Here is a 15,733-nt window from a genome sequence, read left to right as displayed (position 1 = left end):
GAACAGTTGGTTATTGTTTCAATATGCATTTAAAACAGCTAATACCTGCCGCCCAGGCCATTTTTATAGCTTTGGGGCCTGAAATAGTCTGAATTGTCAGAGTTCAAGCAGTGGGGTGGTTAGTCGTGTTGATTCCGTGATGGTCAGCGGTGGCAGGGGCAGAGGCCGGTGCAAGCTGTGGTGGTTTCCTGACGAGGGCCCCGGCACTTACTGTTTTACAAATTAAGGAGTGTTGCAGTAACAGACAGACAGATGACACCACCACCACAGGGCACAACGGAGGCCCCGTGGTGTGTGTGTGGGGGGGGGGGGGAAATGTTGGTTTCTTGTTTTGGAAGGGGGTGCATCACACCTTAAGCCTGGCAGAACTCGTGCTATGGCATGGGATAAGAAACATGTAAACGCCCCCCCCCCCTCAAGCAGAAAGAAACAGAAAAGCAACACAGTTTCTGTAATATTGCTGGCAGAGAGGACCGCCAAATGTGCCCTGTGTGCATGGCAGGGGCGTGATGCAAGCCCCTGCGGCTTAAGATGTGTGGTGGAGAGGGGTCGGGGGGCAAACACTATTAAAATAAACTGGCCACTCTTCTGCCAGTGAACACAGACCCGCAGAGGGCGCCCAGATGCTGATTGCACTGTGCAGCCAGGCACTTGGTAGTAAGCGCTGTACAGTAGCAGCTCTTTTACCAGAATATTGTATTCAGAAATATCGCATGGCACACATACTGAGTCCTAGATAACGTGTACACAAATATCGTCCCATTCAGCGTAGATTTTCTATTTTCAATTAATATTTTAGGACCCAATATTGATCTCAGACAATAGTCTGGAACACAATAAAGTTATTGTCGTGTAGAAGCCGGTGGGGCACAAGATCTAACCCCAAAGCAGCCCCTCCGCTGTGCCCAGTCCCTCACTACACCCACAAACCCCAAAAGTGCCGAAGGACAGCTGGAAACGGTGGGGCGCTATATAAACACACCTCGTTACATGAACAGTATGTGACCACCCATGGTGGTGCCGGCAGGTGTGTGAAGTGCCGACTGGTGCGTCAACCGCCAGGGGGGGGCAGATGTGGGGTGCAAAAAAACTGTGCTAATGTGGAAGACATACAAGTTCAAAGTAACACAAAACACGGCCATTGTGTTTCCAGTTAATGAAACCCAGAGTGTGAAGCACTGCGGGGGATCCCCCCTCCTCCCCCCATCCCCGCCGAGACCCCCGTTACAGTGGTCAACTGGACAAGGTTTAGCAAAACAGTTTAACGAAGCGTTGTTTCTTCACCTGAGGAGCGAAATTGGGCTAAAGTTTCACTTTAGTGGCGACGACGGGAAAGAAGCGGGTTCTAGACCGAACCACCAGGACATGACCGAATGGAAAAAAAGCAGCTAACGGGTAAAAAAAAAAAAATATATATATATATATATATATATATATATATATATATGACGAGAAAGACCACTATTGAAAGCAATCCAAGGACACAGCGGGGATTTCAAGTAGGAACCCTTTATTCACCGATTGTGGTTTGGCATAATGCATTTCGGCTGCTTCAGCCTTCCTCAGATGCCCCACGCCACTAGTCTGCACCTTCTCCCTCCTGTGCTCTTTATGCAACACTCCCAGCCGTGGGAGATCAGCGGTTCCTGCTTAATTCCGGGCAGCTGTGATCAAATGTCAAACTACAGCCCCCAGCATGCAATATGTTGGTAAGTCCAAAAGCAGGAAAAATAAACCAGTTAGTGAGCGCCGGTAATGCATATTACAGGGGGGGCCATGTAGCGGCAGGTACAGTCCATTACTGACAGTGTTTAGCGTTCCTTTGAGTCCCCAACGCCCAAAGCCACAATAGTGAAGCAAACCGGGCCATGGAGAAAGCTGCAATGTGCTGTCTCCCCCGTGAAATCACAGTCTACCGGTTGGCAGCAGCCTTTGGTGTGGTCCGTTCTTGTGGCGGTCCCGGGATAATCAATCCCTTGATTGTAGTGAAATTCGGTGCCAGGAAACTCCCAGGACTCTTGGATGGACGGGCCCTTGTAGCGCGCCTCTGGCAGGTGCGAAAACATGACGAGAAAGACCACTATTGAAAGCAATCCAAGGACACAGCGGGGATTTCAAGTAGGAACCCTTTATTCACCGATTGTGGTTTGGCATAATGCATTTCGGCTGCTTCAGCCTTCCTCAGATGCCCCACGCCACTAGTCTGCACCTTCTCCCTCCTGTGCTCTTTATGCAACACTCCCAGCCGTGGGAGATCAGCGGTTCCTGCTTAATTCCGGGCAGCTGTGATCAAATGTCAAACTACAGCCCCCAGCATGCAATATGTTGGTAAGTCCAAAAGCAGGAAAAATAAACCAGTTAGTGAGCGCCGGTAATGCATATTACAGGGGGGGCCATGTAGCGGCAGGTACAGTCCATTACTGACAGTGTTTAGCGTTCCTTTGAGTCCCCAACGCCCAAAACCACAATAGTGAAGCAAACCGGGCCATGGAGAAAGCTGCAATGTGCTGTCTCCCCCGTGAAATCACAGTCTACCGGTTGGCAGCAGCCTTTGGTGTGGTCCGTTCTTGTGGCGGTCCCGGGATAATCAATCCCTTGATTGTAGTGAAATTCGGTGCCAGGAAACTCCCAGGACTCTTGGATGGACGGGCCCTTGTAGCGCGCCTCTGGCAGGTGCGAAAACATGACGAGAAAGACCACTATTGAAAGCAATCCAAGGACACAGCGGGGATTTCAAGTAGGAACCCTTTATTCACCGATTGTGGTTTGGCATAATGCATTTCGGCTGCTTCAGCCTTCCTCAGATGCCCCACGCCACTAGTCTGCCCCTTCTCCCTCCTGTGCTCTTTATGCAACACTCCCAGCCGTGGGAGATCAGCGGTTCCTGCTTAATTCCGGGCAGCTGTGATCAAATGTCAAACTACAGCCCCCAGCATGCAATATGTTGGTAAGTCCAAAAGCAGGAAAAATAAACCAGTTAGTGAGCGCCGGTAATGCATATTACAGGGGGGGCCATGTAGCGGCAGGTACAGTCCATTACTGACAGTGTTTAGCGTTCCTTTGAGTCCCCAACGCCCAAAACCACAATAGTGAAGCAAACCGGGCCATGGAGAAAGCTGCAATGTGCTGTCTCCCCCGTGAAATCACAGTCTACCGGTTGGCAGCAGCCTTTGGTGTGGTCCGTTCTTGTGGCGGTCCCGGGATAATCAATCCCTTGATTGTAGTGAAATTCGGTGCCAGGAAACTCCCAGGACTCTTGGATGGACGGGCCCTTGTAGCGCGCCTCTGGCAGGTGCGAAAACATGACGAGAAAGACCACTATTGAAAGCAATCCAAGGACACAGCGGGGATTTCAAGTAGGAACCCTTTATTCACCGATTGTGGTTTGGCATAATGCATTTCGGCTGCTTCAGCCTTCCTCAGATGCCCCACGCCACTAGTCTGCACCTTCTCCCTCCTGTGCTCTTTATGCAACACTCCCAGCCGTGGGAGATCAGCGGTTCCTGCTTAATTCCGGGCAGCTGTGATCAAATGTCAAACTACAGCCCCCAGCATGCAATATGTTGGTAAGTCCAAAAGCAGGAAAAATAAACCAGTTAGTGAGCGCCGGTAATGCATATTACAGGGGGGGCCATGTAGCGGCAGGTACAGTCCATTACTGACAGTGTTTAGCGTTCCTTTGAGTCCCCAACGCCCAAAACCACAATAGTGAAGCAAACCGGGCCATGGAGAAAGCTGCAATGTGCTGTCTCCCCCGTGAAATCACAGTCTACCGGTTGGCAGCAGCCTTTGGTGTGGTCCGTTCTTGTGGCGGTCCCGGGATAATCAATCCCTTGATTGTAGTGAAATTCGGTGCCAGGAAACTCCCAGGACTCTTGGATGGACGGGCCCTTGTAGCGCGCCTCTGGCAGGTGCGAAAACATGACGAGAAAGACCACTATTGAAAGCAATCCAAGGACACAGCGGGGATTTCAAGTAGGAACCCTTTATTCACCGATTGTGGTTTGGCATAATGCATTTCGGCTGCTTCAGCCTTCCTCAGATGCCCCACGCCACTAGTCTGCACCTTCTCCCTCCTGTGCTCTTTATGCAACACTCCCAGCCGTGGGAGATCAGCGGTTCCTGCTTAATTCCGGGCAGCTGTGATCAAATGTCAAACTACAGCCCCCAGCATGCAATATGTTGGTAAGTCCAAAAGCAGGAAAAATAAACCAGTTAGTGAGCGCCGGTAATGCATATTACAGGGGGGGCCATGTAGCGGCAGGTACAGTCCATTACTGACAGTGTTTAGCGTTCCTTTGAGTCCCCAACGCCCAAAACCACAATAGTGAAGCAAACCGGGCCATGGAGAAAGCTGCAATGTGCTGTCTCCCCCGTGAAATCACAGTCTACCGGTTGGCAGCAGCCTTTGGTGTGGTCCGTTCTTGTGGCGGTCCCGGGATAATCAATCCCTTGATTGTAGTGAAATTCGGTGCCAGGAAACTCCCAGGACTCTTGGATGGACGGGCCCTTGTAGCGCGCCTCTGGCAGGTGCGAAAACATGACGAGAAAGACCACTATTGAAAGCAATCCAAGGACACAGCGGGGATTTCAAGTAGGAACCCTTTATTCACCGATTGTGGTTTGGCATAATGCATTTCGGCTGCTTCAGCCTTCCTCAGATGCCCCACGCCACTAGTCTGCACCTTCTCCCTCCTGTGCTCTTTATGCAACACTCCCAGCCGTAGGAGATCAGCGGTTCCTGCTTAATTCCGGGCAGCTGTGATCAAATGTCAAACTACAGCCCCCAGCATGCAATATGTTGGTAAGTCCAAAAGCAGGAAAAATAAACCAGTTAGTGAGCGCCGGTAATGCATATTACAGGGGGGGCCATGTAGCGGCAGGTACAGTCCATTACTGACAGTGTTTAGCGTTCCTTTGAGTCCCCAACGCCCAAAACCACAATAGTGAAGCAAACCGGGCCATGGAGAAAGCTGCAATGTGCTGTCTCCCCCGTGAAATCACAGTCTACCGCTGTGCCCAGTCCCTCACTACACCCACAAACCCCAAAAGTGCCGAAGGACAGCTGGAAACGGTGGGGCGCTATATAAACACACCTCGTTACATGAACAGTATGTGACCACCCATGGTGGTGCCGGCAGGTGTGTGAAGTGCCGACTGGTGCGTCAACCGCCAGGGGGGGGCAGATGTGGGGTGCAAAAAAACTGTGCTAATGTGGAAGACATACAAGTTCAAAGTAACACAAAACACGGCCATTGTGTTTCCAGTTAATGAAACCCAGAGTGTGAAGCACTGCGGGGGATCCCCCCTCCTCCCCCCCATCCCCGCCGAGACCCCCGTTACAGTGGTCAACTGGACAAGGTTTAGCAAAACAGTTTAACGAAGCGTTGTTTCTTCACCTGAGGAGCGAAATTGGGCTAAAGTTTCACTTTAGTGGCGACGACGGGAAAGAAGCGGGTTCTAGACCGAACCACCAGGACATGACCGAATGGAAAAAAAGCAGCTAACGGGTAAAAAAAAAAAAAATATATATATATATATATATATATATACATACAAAGGTTCGTACAGGCAGGCCGCTGCGGGAATAAAGGACTGTCTCTCTGGCGTGAAATGAACGTACAGAAACGTGAATAACCGGTCTTGGCACTCACTCACCCGCGCCTTCACTTGCTACCTGCACCGAGGGTTGAAAGGCGTGGACAGGCGGTGTATGTTTCGGAGGTAGAAGATGTCACCCATGGAGAGCAGATGGGCCACACTGAGTATTTGCTCGGCTTTTTCTGCCATCCCACTTGGACGGCCTCGCCTGCTAAAAGGTTTCTTGTCTTTATGGGGCCATGTGTTTGGCCCCATAAAGATAAGAAACCTTTTGCGACGAACGTAATTCAGACGAGCCCGTCCAAGTGGGACGGCTCACAAAGCCGAGCAAATATGTCATGCACAGCTCTGTTCCAATGGATGGCCACCGTTTACCATAAACGGTGACGCCAGCCTATGGAAAAGAGGGGCGGGGCTTAAAGCCCCTTACAGAAAATACCCGTAAACATTAAATCTGCCAGCGAGACTGCGCATGCACAGAGCCTACGCCAGGCGAGACCTAATAAGTAATGATCTCTATAAATAATTTATTGACAAAATCTTACACTTAAGATAAGAGATTGAGGCTGACAGTTTCCCTCCAGCCATTGTGGAAAATTTGGTTTTGTACCTCTCCCCTTTCACTCTTAACCAGATCTCCTCTAAAGACCTCAGTGAGGTCCTAAATGCATTAAATTCTGCATCCCCATCAGATTCGTAATCAGTCTATATCCTAACACAATTTTTGTTACCATGTAATGGTAAATACATAAGTAGAATGTATTGGATGCCTCCTCCTTTCGAGTTCTGCACTACTGAATAGAGTAAAATTACCTATGAACGAATATTTTACTCTGTTCCAAACTCAGAATTTTGAAGTGTTTTCCTGCACAAAGTTCTGCCACTTTTGTAACAAGAACAGGCAAAGCCATTAGAAAAATTACGTATGAATCAGAAATATAATATTTTCACAATACTTGTAATCCCTATTAGGGCAGGAAAGTCAGTTTGTGGCAAAATCGAAATTACTATGTGTTAGAAATGGGGTTTCTGGTTGGCTAGGGTATGCACCTAAGCCAGGCTGAACCTACCACTCTAGTCAGGGTAAGGGAGTTAGACACCCAAGAAAACCCCCTTTCACACCCATGGTAGCTTATCAGAGCAGAGGCAAAGTGTAAATGTTTACGCAACACACACACACCAATGACACAATAAATATACCACAAAAGAGACTCTACACAATGTTGTATAAAACAATCCCATATATTGTATATAACACACAGACTAAACATGACATAAACTATAAATCGTTTTGCCAACTAGGCAATTGTCATAACATCACAGTTAGTGCAATAAAGTAAAAACGTATATGCTGCACACGTCATAGAAACACCATCAATGTACATAATATGCAGCTCCTGAAATGATATTCGTAATCCTATCATTGTAAGGAAGAAAACAACATAAATCATAACATCAGGGCTGGAAAATGCAGCAGTTTGGTTATAACACGAAAAACACATGAATCACCATATGTGGATCTGTATGCCATCACAGTTCATCATAAATCACCCCAAACACATTTATTACACAGATATAGCGCCCCAGCGCTTCTATTACAGGTTACGTGGTAAACTGTAAGCCTCTCTGGAGATCAATGCACATGTACACTGTAGGCTGCAGGACCACCTGTGGGCCTACTATGAGATGTGGTAATTCGAATCATTTCAGCTGGGCCTTCCGTCGAGGTCTCACCCCGTCCGTGGAGCCAAATACAGTGCCCCCCAAGGTATGTGGTACACGGGGAGGGGACACCCACTGAAATATCAAGCGTGGAGGCCTGAGTGTCACCACAAAAGTCTCTTCCCTCCCTGCAATCACTAGCACTTTGTAGAACGGCTGCGTGGGTCCTGCAGCAGCGTACCTGAGGTATGATGGCCTCACACACTGAACTCAACAGTTGCAGAGGCTTTTGGCTGCGATCCTCGTTCCTGGGGAGTTGGGCGGGTCTGCACTCAGCTGCTGAAGGTTGCTAGCCAACTTGTCAATGCCGGGGTCACGTAGGGAGATGCTTAGGCAGCTCCTTCTCACCACTGCACCTTCTCACCACTGCTGCCGGCTGGGGTAGAGGCATTCACCATGCACTGTTTCATGCAGTAAATTACCCATGCCTCAGGCTTCCCCAGACAGCGCTACACATGCGCCGGTCACAGCCATAATGGAAGCACGCATGGTCCCAGGAAAGTTGAAGCTCTCAACACGCACGGGGGGGTGTCAAACAGCTGACATTTGCCAGACTCACTGTCTTTTTCCAAGCAATATCTCTGAACCCCTTACAAGGACGGGGGAGACCCCACACAAGGACAGGGGGAGATATGCCCTCAAGCCCCTGAGGAGCACTGGGGGTGGCACCAAAGGCAGGGTAACAGACCAGCACAGAGCGTTTTTGTAGGCAAAAAGACAGTCCTTCCAGCAGGTCAGCACACAAACCAAAGTCCAAGTGGTGGTTTTCCTGGCAGCACAGCAATCCTCTGGTGCAGTATGTAGAGCCAGCAGTGCCCGGTTACAAGTCCCACGCAGTGTCTAAACTCATAGTGTGAGAGCCAGTGTACTTACACTCAAAATGTCTTTGATCTGGAGGCAATGTCAAACAAACTTGAGAAGTGCACAACACCCCCATTCAATCCCAGCCCCGGCTCCAGATACACTCCAGAGTAGTGGAGACAGAATTGTGAAAGGCAGGCTCAGCCCTATTCAGGTGTCAGTGACAACTCCTCCCACCACTCTAACCCAGGAAGACCCATCAGCCTGGTGATGGCTCATCAGGATATGCAGGACACATCTCAGCTCCCCTTGTGACTATTTAGAGTGAATGCACAAAATAGCCCCCTATCAGTCTAAGCCAGATGTTGATTGGAGTCAGGCTGCAAAGCACAAAGAAATGCACACTGAAATGCCTTTTTTCGAAAAGTGGCATTTCAAAAATAGTAATGAAAAATCTGCTTGCACCAATAAGTAGGATTTATCACCTCTATTCCAAACATACCAAACATGGCAACGCCACTCATTTCAGATTAGAAATTACAATTGAAACACATAATAGGGAATTCCTACTGCAAACCTATGAGAGGAGCAGCCTCACAGCAGTGAGAAACCAAAGAGGCTGTTTGTCACTACCAGGACATGCCACACAACAAAGGCACATGTCCTACCTTTTACCTGCACAGCACCCTGCCCATAGGGCTACCTAGGGCCTCCCTTATGGGTTACCTATATGTAGTAAAAGGGGAGTTCTAGACTTGCCAGGTAACTTTAAATGCCAAGTCACTGCGGCAGTAAAGTGCACACGCAGTCCCTGCAGTGGCAGAGGCCTGAGACAGGTTTGAAAGCCTATGTCTGTGGTTGGCTCAAGCAGCGATGCAGGCCCACCAGTAGCATTTAATTTACAGGCCCAAGGTATATGGATACCACTGTACGAGGGACTTGCAGGTAAATTAAATATGCCAAACAGGTGTAGGCCAATCATACCAAGTTTACAGGGGAGAGCACATGCACTTTAGCACTGATCAGCAGTAGTAAATTGCCCAGGTTTATAAAGCCAACAAAAACAGGTCCGAGGAAATACTGGAGGAAGGCAAAAAGTTTGGCAACGATCTTCAAAAACAGCCAGATCCAACACAATTGTATTCATATTGAGGACTGTATGCTTGTAGTCTCTCATGTTGTACAGATGTGCCTTTACTCTGTTTCTTTTAGTTCATTTTGTTCTGTATTATCTTTCTAGGTGAAGTATCTATTTTCTGACAAAACGGGGACTCTAACCTGCAACATTATGCACTTTAAGAAGTGCAGCATTGCTGGTATTACGTATGGGTAAGTATTCCTTATTAAAGCACAATCCTTTATCTTTATTGGGGTCTCACCTTTCTTAATTGCAAAGCTACTATGGTCGGTTTTCCTTTATGTGCATATGACCATTGAATTGGTACAGAGTTAGATTTTTTAATTTTTTTTATTATGACTCAATTATTTAGATAGGTCTAAGGAGGTGGTTGTTGAAATGTTGTTGCTCCTAAAGTAAGAAACCGATTATTTGAGAAAGAGAGTAATAGACCGGAAGTGAGGAAAATGCATTACATACATGTGTCCTTGGCAGGTCCTTGTACAGAACCACTTTTAGGGTTGTTGGCAGTAGTATTTATGCAAAGGGGCTTTAATGTCCTCAGGCCAAATAATTGGCGCTATTTAAAATTAACCTTAAAGAGTGATGAAAATAATATTCTACAGTGATATGACTGATTTATCAATCGGTTTGTAAGTCTGCTATTTCAGTTATACTGTATTTTAATGAGTTAGGTGCGTAGTGTGTATTGTGTGGTTTGCGTAGTACGAAAACTTAATAAACATTTTTTCACTTTATCTGCATTACCAGGTTTGCCAGGGATATTAGCTCACTACAGGCTGTTCCAAGGGGTTTCCACTGCTAATAAATGCATGCTATATGGTTTCCCACCTAGAATGCAATCCACGGGCAGCCTACTCGTGTGAAAGTCGTGACAAATGCTTAAAATCCTTCAGGAAATGGCACTTTCTATCTTTTTTTTTTGTGCTCTTCCTTACCTGTAAAAAGATGTATGATCTGAATATTTACCTATAACAAGGTTGGTGAGGAAAGTATATATATATGGCACTCTCTTTCTACATCTTGGCTTAAAGAAGACCTGTATGGCACGGTGGCTTGTGATTTTTCTCCTATTAACATGCGCTTTTTTATTTATTTAGCATTTGTAAGCCTGGCTTTAGCCAAGACATTGTGTTTTTAATAAAAGCTTATATACTATCCATCCTTGCAAATAGGGCCTGTCGGTCAGCCCTCTTTATCCACTGGTGGTGCCATTCACTTTTCCTTCCGCTCACCACAGGGTTCAGCATGGGTCACAGGAAGAGCCCACTTCAGCCATTGGTTTACTGGATTGTGAATGGCAGCCTACTGCTCCTCCAAAATGTGCACATCTAACCAATAAGAAGTCCCCTTCAGTGTCAGGGTCTACTGGTGCAAGGGGTATTTTTACATAAAGTGTAAATAAAAACGTGCCTTACACAATGCTGGGTTCACTTAGGTGAGAGCCCAGCGTCACAACAAACACTGCTATTTAGCGGTTTGTCACTCGCATCTTCATGCAAATAAACATGCAAAGAAACATTCATAAGCAAAATAGGCATTAATAAAGCCAAAAGGCCAGCAGCAAGCTGCAGACATATTAGCTTTGCCAATGCGTGTTATATATGTTCCTGCAAAACAAGGTCTATAGGGGGGTTTCCAAATAACTACTAAACATAAAATAACACAGACAAATATACATTGTCAGACAGGGATAGGTCATATTTATTGACAGCTCCTCTCTTGTTTTAAGAGGCATCAAAGGTGTGCTTTAACTGTGTCTTTGAGTTCTTGTGTCATCCGGACGAGGGTTCCTGAGGTCTGTAGACTGGCTTGTGATTATTTGGTTTTGAGAATGAGATGTTCTGAATCTTGGTGCTTCCAGATAACAGGACTGCTATCGTCAGAGACCCGAGAGTGGAGCTCTCCGGAAGTTGGTCAGAGATTTGTTTAGTTTGTTGAGTGGCTTAACGTGGGGAAGCATATCTTGAATGTGATTATCCCTACTTGGCAGGACAGAAGCCATCCTTTTAGATGGATTGTCTATTCGTCTGACATTCAATTCTAACCTGGTTGTTTCCTGGTCTTTGTCTATAATACAGAACTCCTACAGACAGACATATATTTTGTGTTAAGCAATTCTTGCGTGTTGTGTGGCCTCAGATGTGTATGTATAGGCCCATCCTTCGCTGCTTGTGATCAGGTGTAACAAGCCTGTGATGCTTAAACGAGACATTCAGCCACAGTAGTGGTGTGCTCCTTGAGCAGGTGAATATATGCTATCTTTGTGATGGTCATCTGTAGTATTTAGGTTACGTGTGTGATGAGGCTATTTTATATGATGAAGAGATCTTCATATAGTCCGTCACTGTACAGTTGCCTTCAAGAAGATAGCTGACCTGTCACTAATAATAGACGCATGTGTGATACTCCAGCCATGGCCATAGATGGCGCTGTTTTCATTAGATACCTGTCTAGGTCCCAGACCTCTTTGAGTTGAATTTCCAGTATGGGGGGTCATTGACCTGCTGTTGTGTCGCCAAGTTGATCTTGTTATACATAGTATGTGGCAGTGACCTTCATGGTGACTCTGGAAATCTTAGCCTCTGTATTTTTGCTCTCTCATATGTCTTCCCACCACCCTCAAGTATCAAACTGAGATGTGCAGGGCAAACTCTGAGCACGGCTGGTTCTCCCGAAGGTCCCCGGACACTTATGATATGATCAATGAAGGAGTTGCCATCCAGGAGACTTAAGTCGTGCAAATAGTATGCATATTACAAATGACCTAATTCCTCATTAATTCATTCATCGCAATAAAGGTATTGAGATTGTGCATAGAGAACAAGGCTGTATCTACACTTCTAGGACTAGCAGTGCTCAAAGATGTCCTAGTGCACTTAGCAAAAGTGTGCCCAGACCGCTACGGCTTAAGACCTCTTTAAGGCTGTGCTTCAAAGTTTGTCTTTAATGCAGTCGACGGTCAAGCATAAAAATGAGTAAGAGCCTCAAGACATGTTCATCATGTTTGCCAGGAAAAGTGCCCTAGTTAAGGGAGACTCGAAGAATATTTGCTTGAGGAAGGCGAGCGGGTAGCTTCCCTGTGGGGAATAGTGAAAAAGGTCTGTCCCTTTATCACCATTCATGCTACCACGACCACAATGTGCTGCAAAGCCTGGGTCAATGAATCGGTAATCATCACAGATGCACAGAGCAGCTGTGGGGTTTCTGCATTAAACCAGAGGACCCTCCGTAAACTTGCATAATTGTCGAGTTCACTAGGAAAATCAACAACTACGACACAACGTACATGAACAAAGCCCAGGACAGGAAAGCATGACTCTCCAGAGCCTTGCAAAGAACTGTCCCAACAGACGGTGTTTCATGCTGACCTGTGGACATACATTGCATGATTCAAACCCTGGGAAAATGCTGCCCTGGTACAATTCTGATAAATTCTGGAATCGTGTGAGCATTACTAAGACGTTGCTAACCCTGGTAAAAAGTTGCTCTGGGCCTAATAATGGTATTTCCTCCAACTTGTGGGCATCCATAGCATAATGCCCACCTTTAGTAAAATGCTGACCCTTGCATGATGGAAGATGTTCTTGCCCTCCTGTGGGTATCAATGCTGGCCTGGTGGGACTGTTGTAATTCTAGGCCTATTGTGGTTATCCATGTTATGATTGTTCAGTTTTGGGCATAATGTTGACCTTGGCAAAAAGGTGGTAATTTCAGCATCGTGATGGCATCCATTGCACAGTCGCAGTTTGGGTCATTTGATGGTAACTCGTGCCGTATTGTGGCCATTCATTGAACAATGGAAATATATATTGACTTATTGAGGCCATCCATTGTATAATAGTGCCTTCACTTTCTATAATGCTGGCCTTTCCATTTTGATGGTAAATCATGAAATATTGTGGATAAGCTTAATATGGCGGTGCCCACCTTGGCAAAGCACTGGCCCTGGCGTCTGTACTGTAATTCCTAGTTTACTGTGGCAGTCCCCGGATAATCGTAGCACGGCACAATGTAAATAATTTTTAATGCATTCATGTTTAAGCAGGCTCAGAGAAGGGAGAAATCAATACAAGTGAACATATGCGAAATGTAAACTAGTGTACGCGGTTGGCCGACTCCCTCTCCAAAACCCAGGGCTGATAGGTCTTTATCAGTACACACATCATTCAGCAGACACAATGAATTAATATTCAACCCAGTGCGTTTTTTTTTTTGTATGAGAATTTTTTTTTGTCAGACAGTAAAACTTTTATACAATCCAAATGTATGAATACATGGTAGTAGCGATGATGCCCCTCCCCACTCCAATGCTCTCGCCCTCCTGGGTGACCCTATTAGTTATAGTCCCCAGTAGTCCTCGAGAATAAATTAGGCGCAACCGTAGTTTATGCTCCACACAGGTTCAGATGAGCAGTCAGTTCACTCCTTCGTGCCCCCACAGGGTAGGACTTGCCCATGGGGCAATCAGGCAGTGCCCGATGGGCTGATCTGGTAGGTCAGTTGGTGAGCTGTTGTTTTGGCTGCTTGAGAGCCTGTTTTATGGTCTGTCGGGTCAGTTTTTACTGTTGATTCCCGTTATTAAAAAAAAAAAAAACATTGCCTGCAGAAAGCTCAAAACCATGGAGTCTTCTGTAAAACACGTATACAGTGGATCTCTACACTCAAACGTGGGACACTTTTTTTGCTGTCTAATTCAGTGATGGGGGCCACTTTTATTATGGAGTCTGGGCCTATTTTCTGTTCCAGTCCAACACTGTACCCTCTTGCTGGTATGCTCAGAAACAGACTCAAGTTCTTGTGTTTGAGGCAGCACGCTGCACTTTTTCTTGCATGGTGGTTCTACAGCGATTAAAACGGCGGTCTTTGGCATACATGGCCTTGTTTCAGAATAGGGTTGGTAGATGAATGTAATACAGCAGGACTTGTCATTGCATGTGCAGAGTTTTTGGCAGTTGTCGCCATCCATTGGCTGTTTGCAGATGAGCTCTATGGTAAGGCATTTGTGGCCCTTAGTAGGCCAATGAGTCTGTGGGTGTGTACTCTTGGTAGTCCCGGCCTTTGTAGGTGATCAGATTTCCCTCAGTATTGTTAGTGCTTCTCGCAATAGTGGCAGTTCCAAATTGTGGCTTTGAGGGGCTGCCCGGGGCACACAGATTTCCGAATTTGAGCAGTGGTTTGGGCTCAGTTCTCACTGGGAAGAGAAGAGCGAGACCAAGAAACCAATTTATAGAACGCATTGCTCTTGGCTTTGCACTTTCAGGCTATGCTTTTTGTTAGTGTTCTTCATGCCAGGAACAAATTGAGATTCTGCTCCTGGGTAGTCTCTGCTCTGGCAGGGACAGGCAGACTTCTTACCTGTCGCGGGAGGCAGGCAGGCAGGTTTCTAGCCAATGGGCAGACCCTTGAATCCTGCAACAGAAAGTGCATATTTTAGGTGCTTCTTACCTCTGGGGGACTGACAGCTAGGCAGAAATTGCCTACAGTTACACAGCAGTCCTTCAACTACTCTGCGGAGAGCTCCCGTCCGTGGTTATGAAAATGTTGAATCAGGAACAAAGTGGAATGTGTTGACTCTCACTTTTATACACATTTTCCAGAATATAGCTGTGACTCCACTGTGTCAACATGTCTGTCTCAGACTGCTCTCCAGTTACAGCCTTTGCGTAAAGGGATGCTTTTCACAGCAGATAGCGCTAATGCGGTCTCCAAGCAGGACCACCATCCAACATGGACACAGTGAAATGTGAGTTGTCTGCACCTGGCTGTCATCAGCCTCATTGAAGCAGTAATCTGGGACAGACAAACCAAAATGCAGATCTGACCTAGAACTTCCTCATTTTGAGTAACAAACTGCAGTCCCTTTCCCACCTACCTTCAACCAAATGGCAGTGCTCAGGAATAGCTAATCAGGAGCCCTTGCTAAAAAGGCCTTTATTGAATTTATAAAGCTGTCCTTGACTCCATCCAACTCACTTCTGCATCTGATCTACACCCTCCACAGGAATCTGGACAATACACTTCCTTTGTCTGGGCAAGCCATCCTCATCCTCAATCTTGTGCCATGCTAAACCAGAGGCATCCAAAATGGAAGATTTTGTTTTCAGTACTCAAACTCCGTCTTCCTACCACACATGTATTACACGCACGCTATATATGCACATGCACTTGACATACACACAGGATGTTAGCACAAATTCTGGGTTTCACATAAAATCGAATCTTTACAGAAGAGGGGTCTGTAAGCCACACTCACAGTGACACAGCTAGAAAGGCTGGTCAATTGTAAGACAACAAAACATGGTACATTCCCACCACCACTTAATGTGCTACACCCATGACAAGTACAGTATTATGAGGGCACACCTGGTGCATCCCTCCAGGTCACAGGACAGGTCCTGGGCTTCACATTATAAGGGGCAGATCTAGGCCCCTGCCGATCCGCTGGATTAGTGTGACACCAGGGCCAAA

The 15,733-nt window shown here is 46.7% G+C and overlaps 1 protein-coding gene across 3 annotated transcripts in view; it reads left to right on the top strand.

Moving 5' to 3' along the window:
* ATP8A2 (ATPase phospholipid transporting 8A2) overlaps positions 1–15,733 on the top strand; it is a 2,139,258-nt gene that overhangs the window by 750,815 nt on the left and 1,372,710 nt on the right. For all 3 annotated transcript variants that reach the window (XR_014967690.1, XM_085621612.1, XM_085621613.1), the window contains exon 14: positions 9,365–9,453. Coding sequence is in view for 2 of the 3 variants with exons in the window: in XM_085621612.1 (XP_085477738.1) it covers positions 9,365–9,453 (89 nt within the window). In the remaining variant the exon portion in view is untranslated. The remainder of the gene's footprint in view (positions 1–9,364; positions 9,454–15,733) is intronic.

The sequence above is a fragment of the Triturus cristatus genome, chromosome 8 (genome assembly GCF_964204655.1).
Source record: "Triturus cristatus chromosome 8, aTriCri1.1, whole genome shotgun sequence".
In the NCBI taxonomy this organism is placed as follows: Eukaryota; Metazoa; Chordata; class Amphibia; order Caudata; family Salamandridae; genus Triturus; species Triturus cristatus.
Note: the sequence above shows the minus strand (reverse complement) of the source record. Positions and strands in the feature narration are given on the sequence as shown.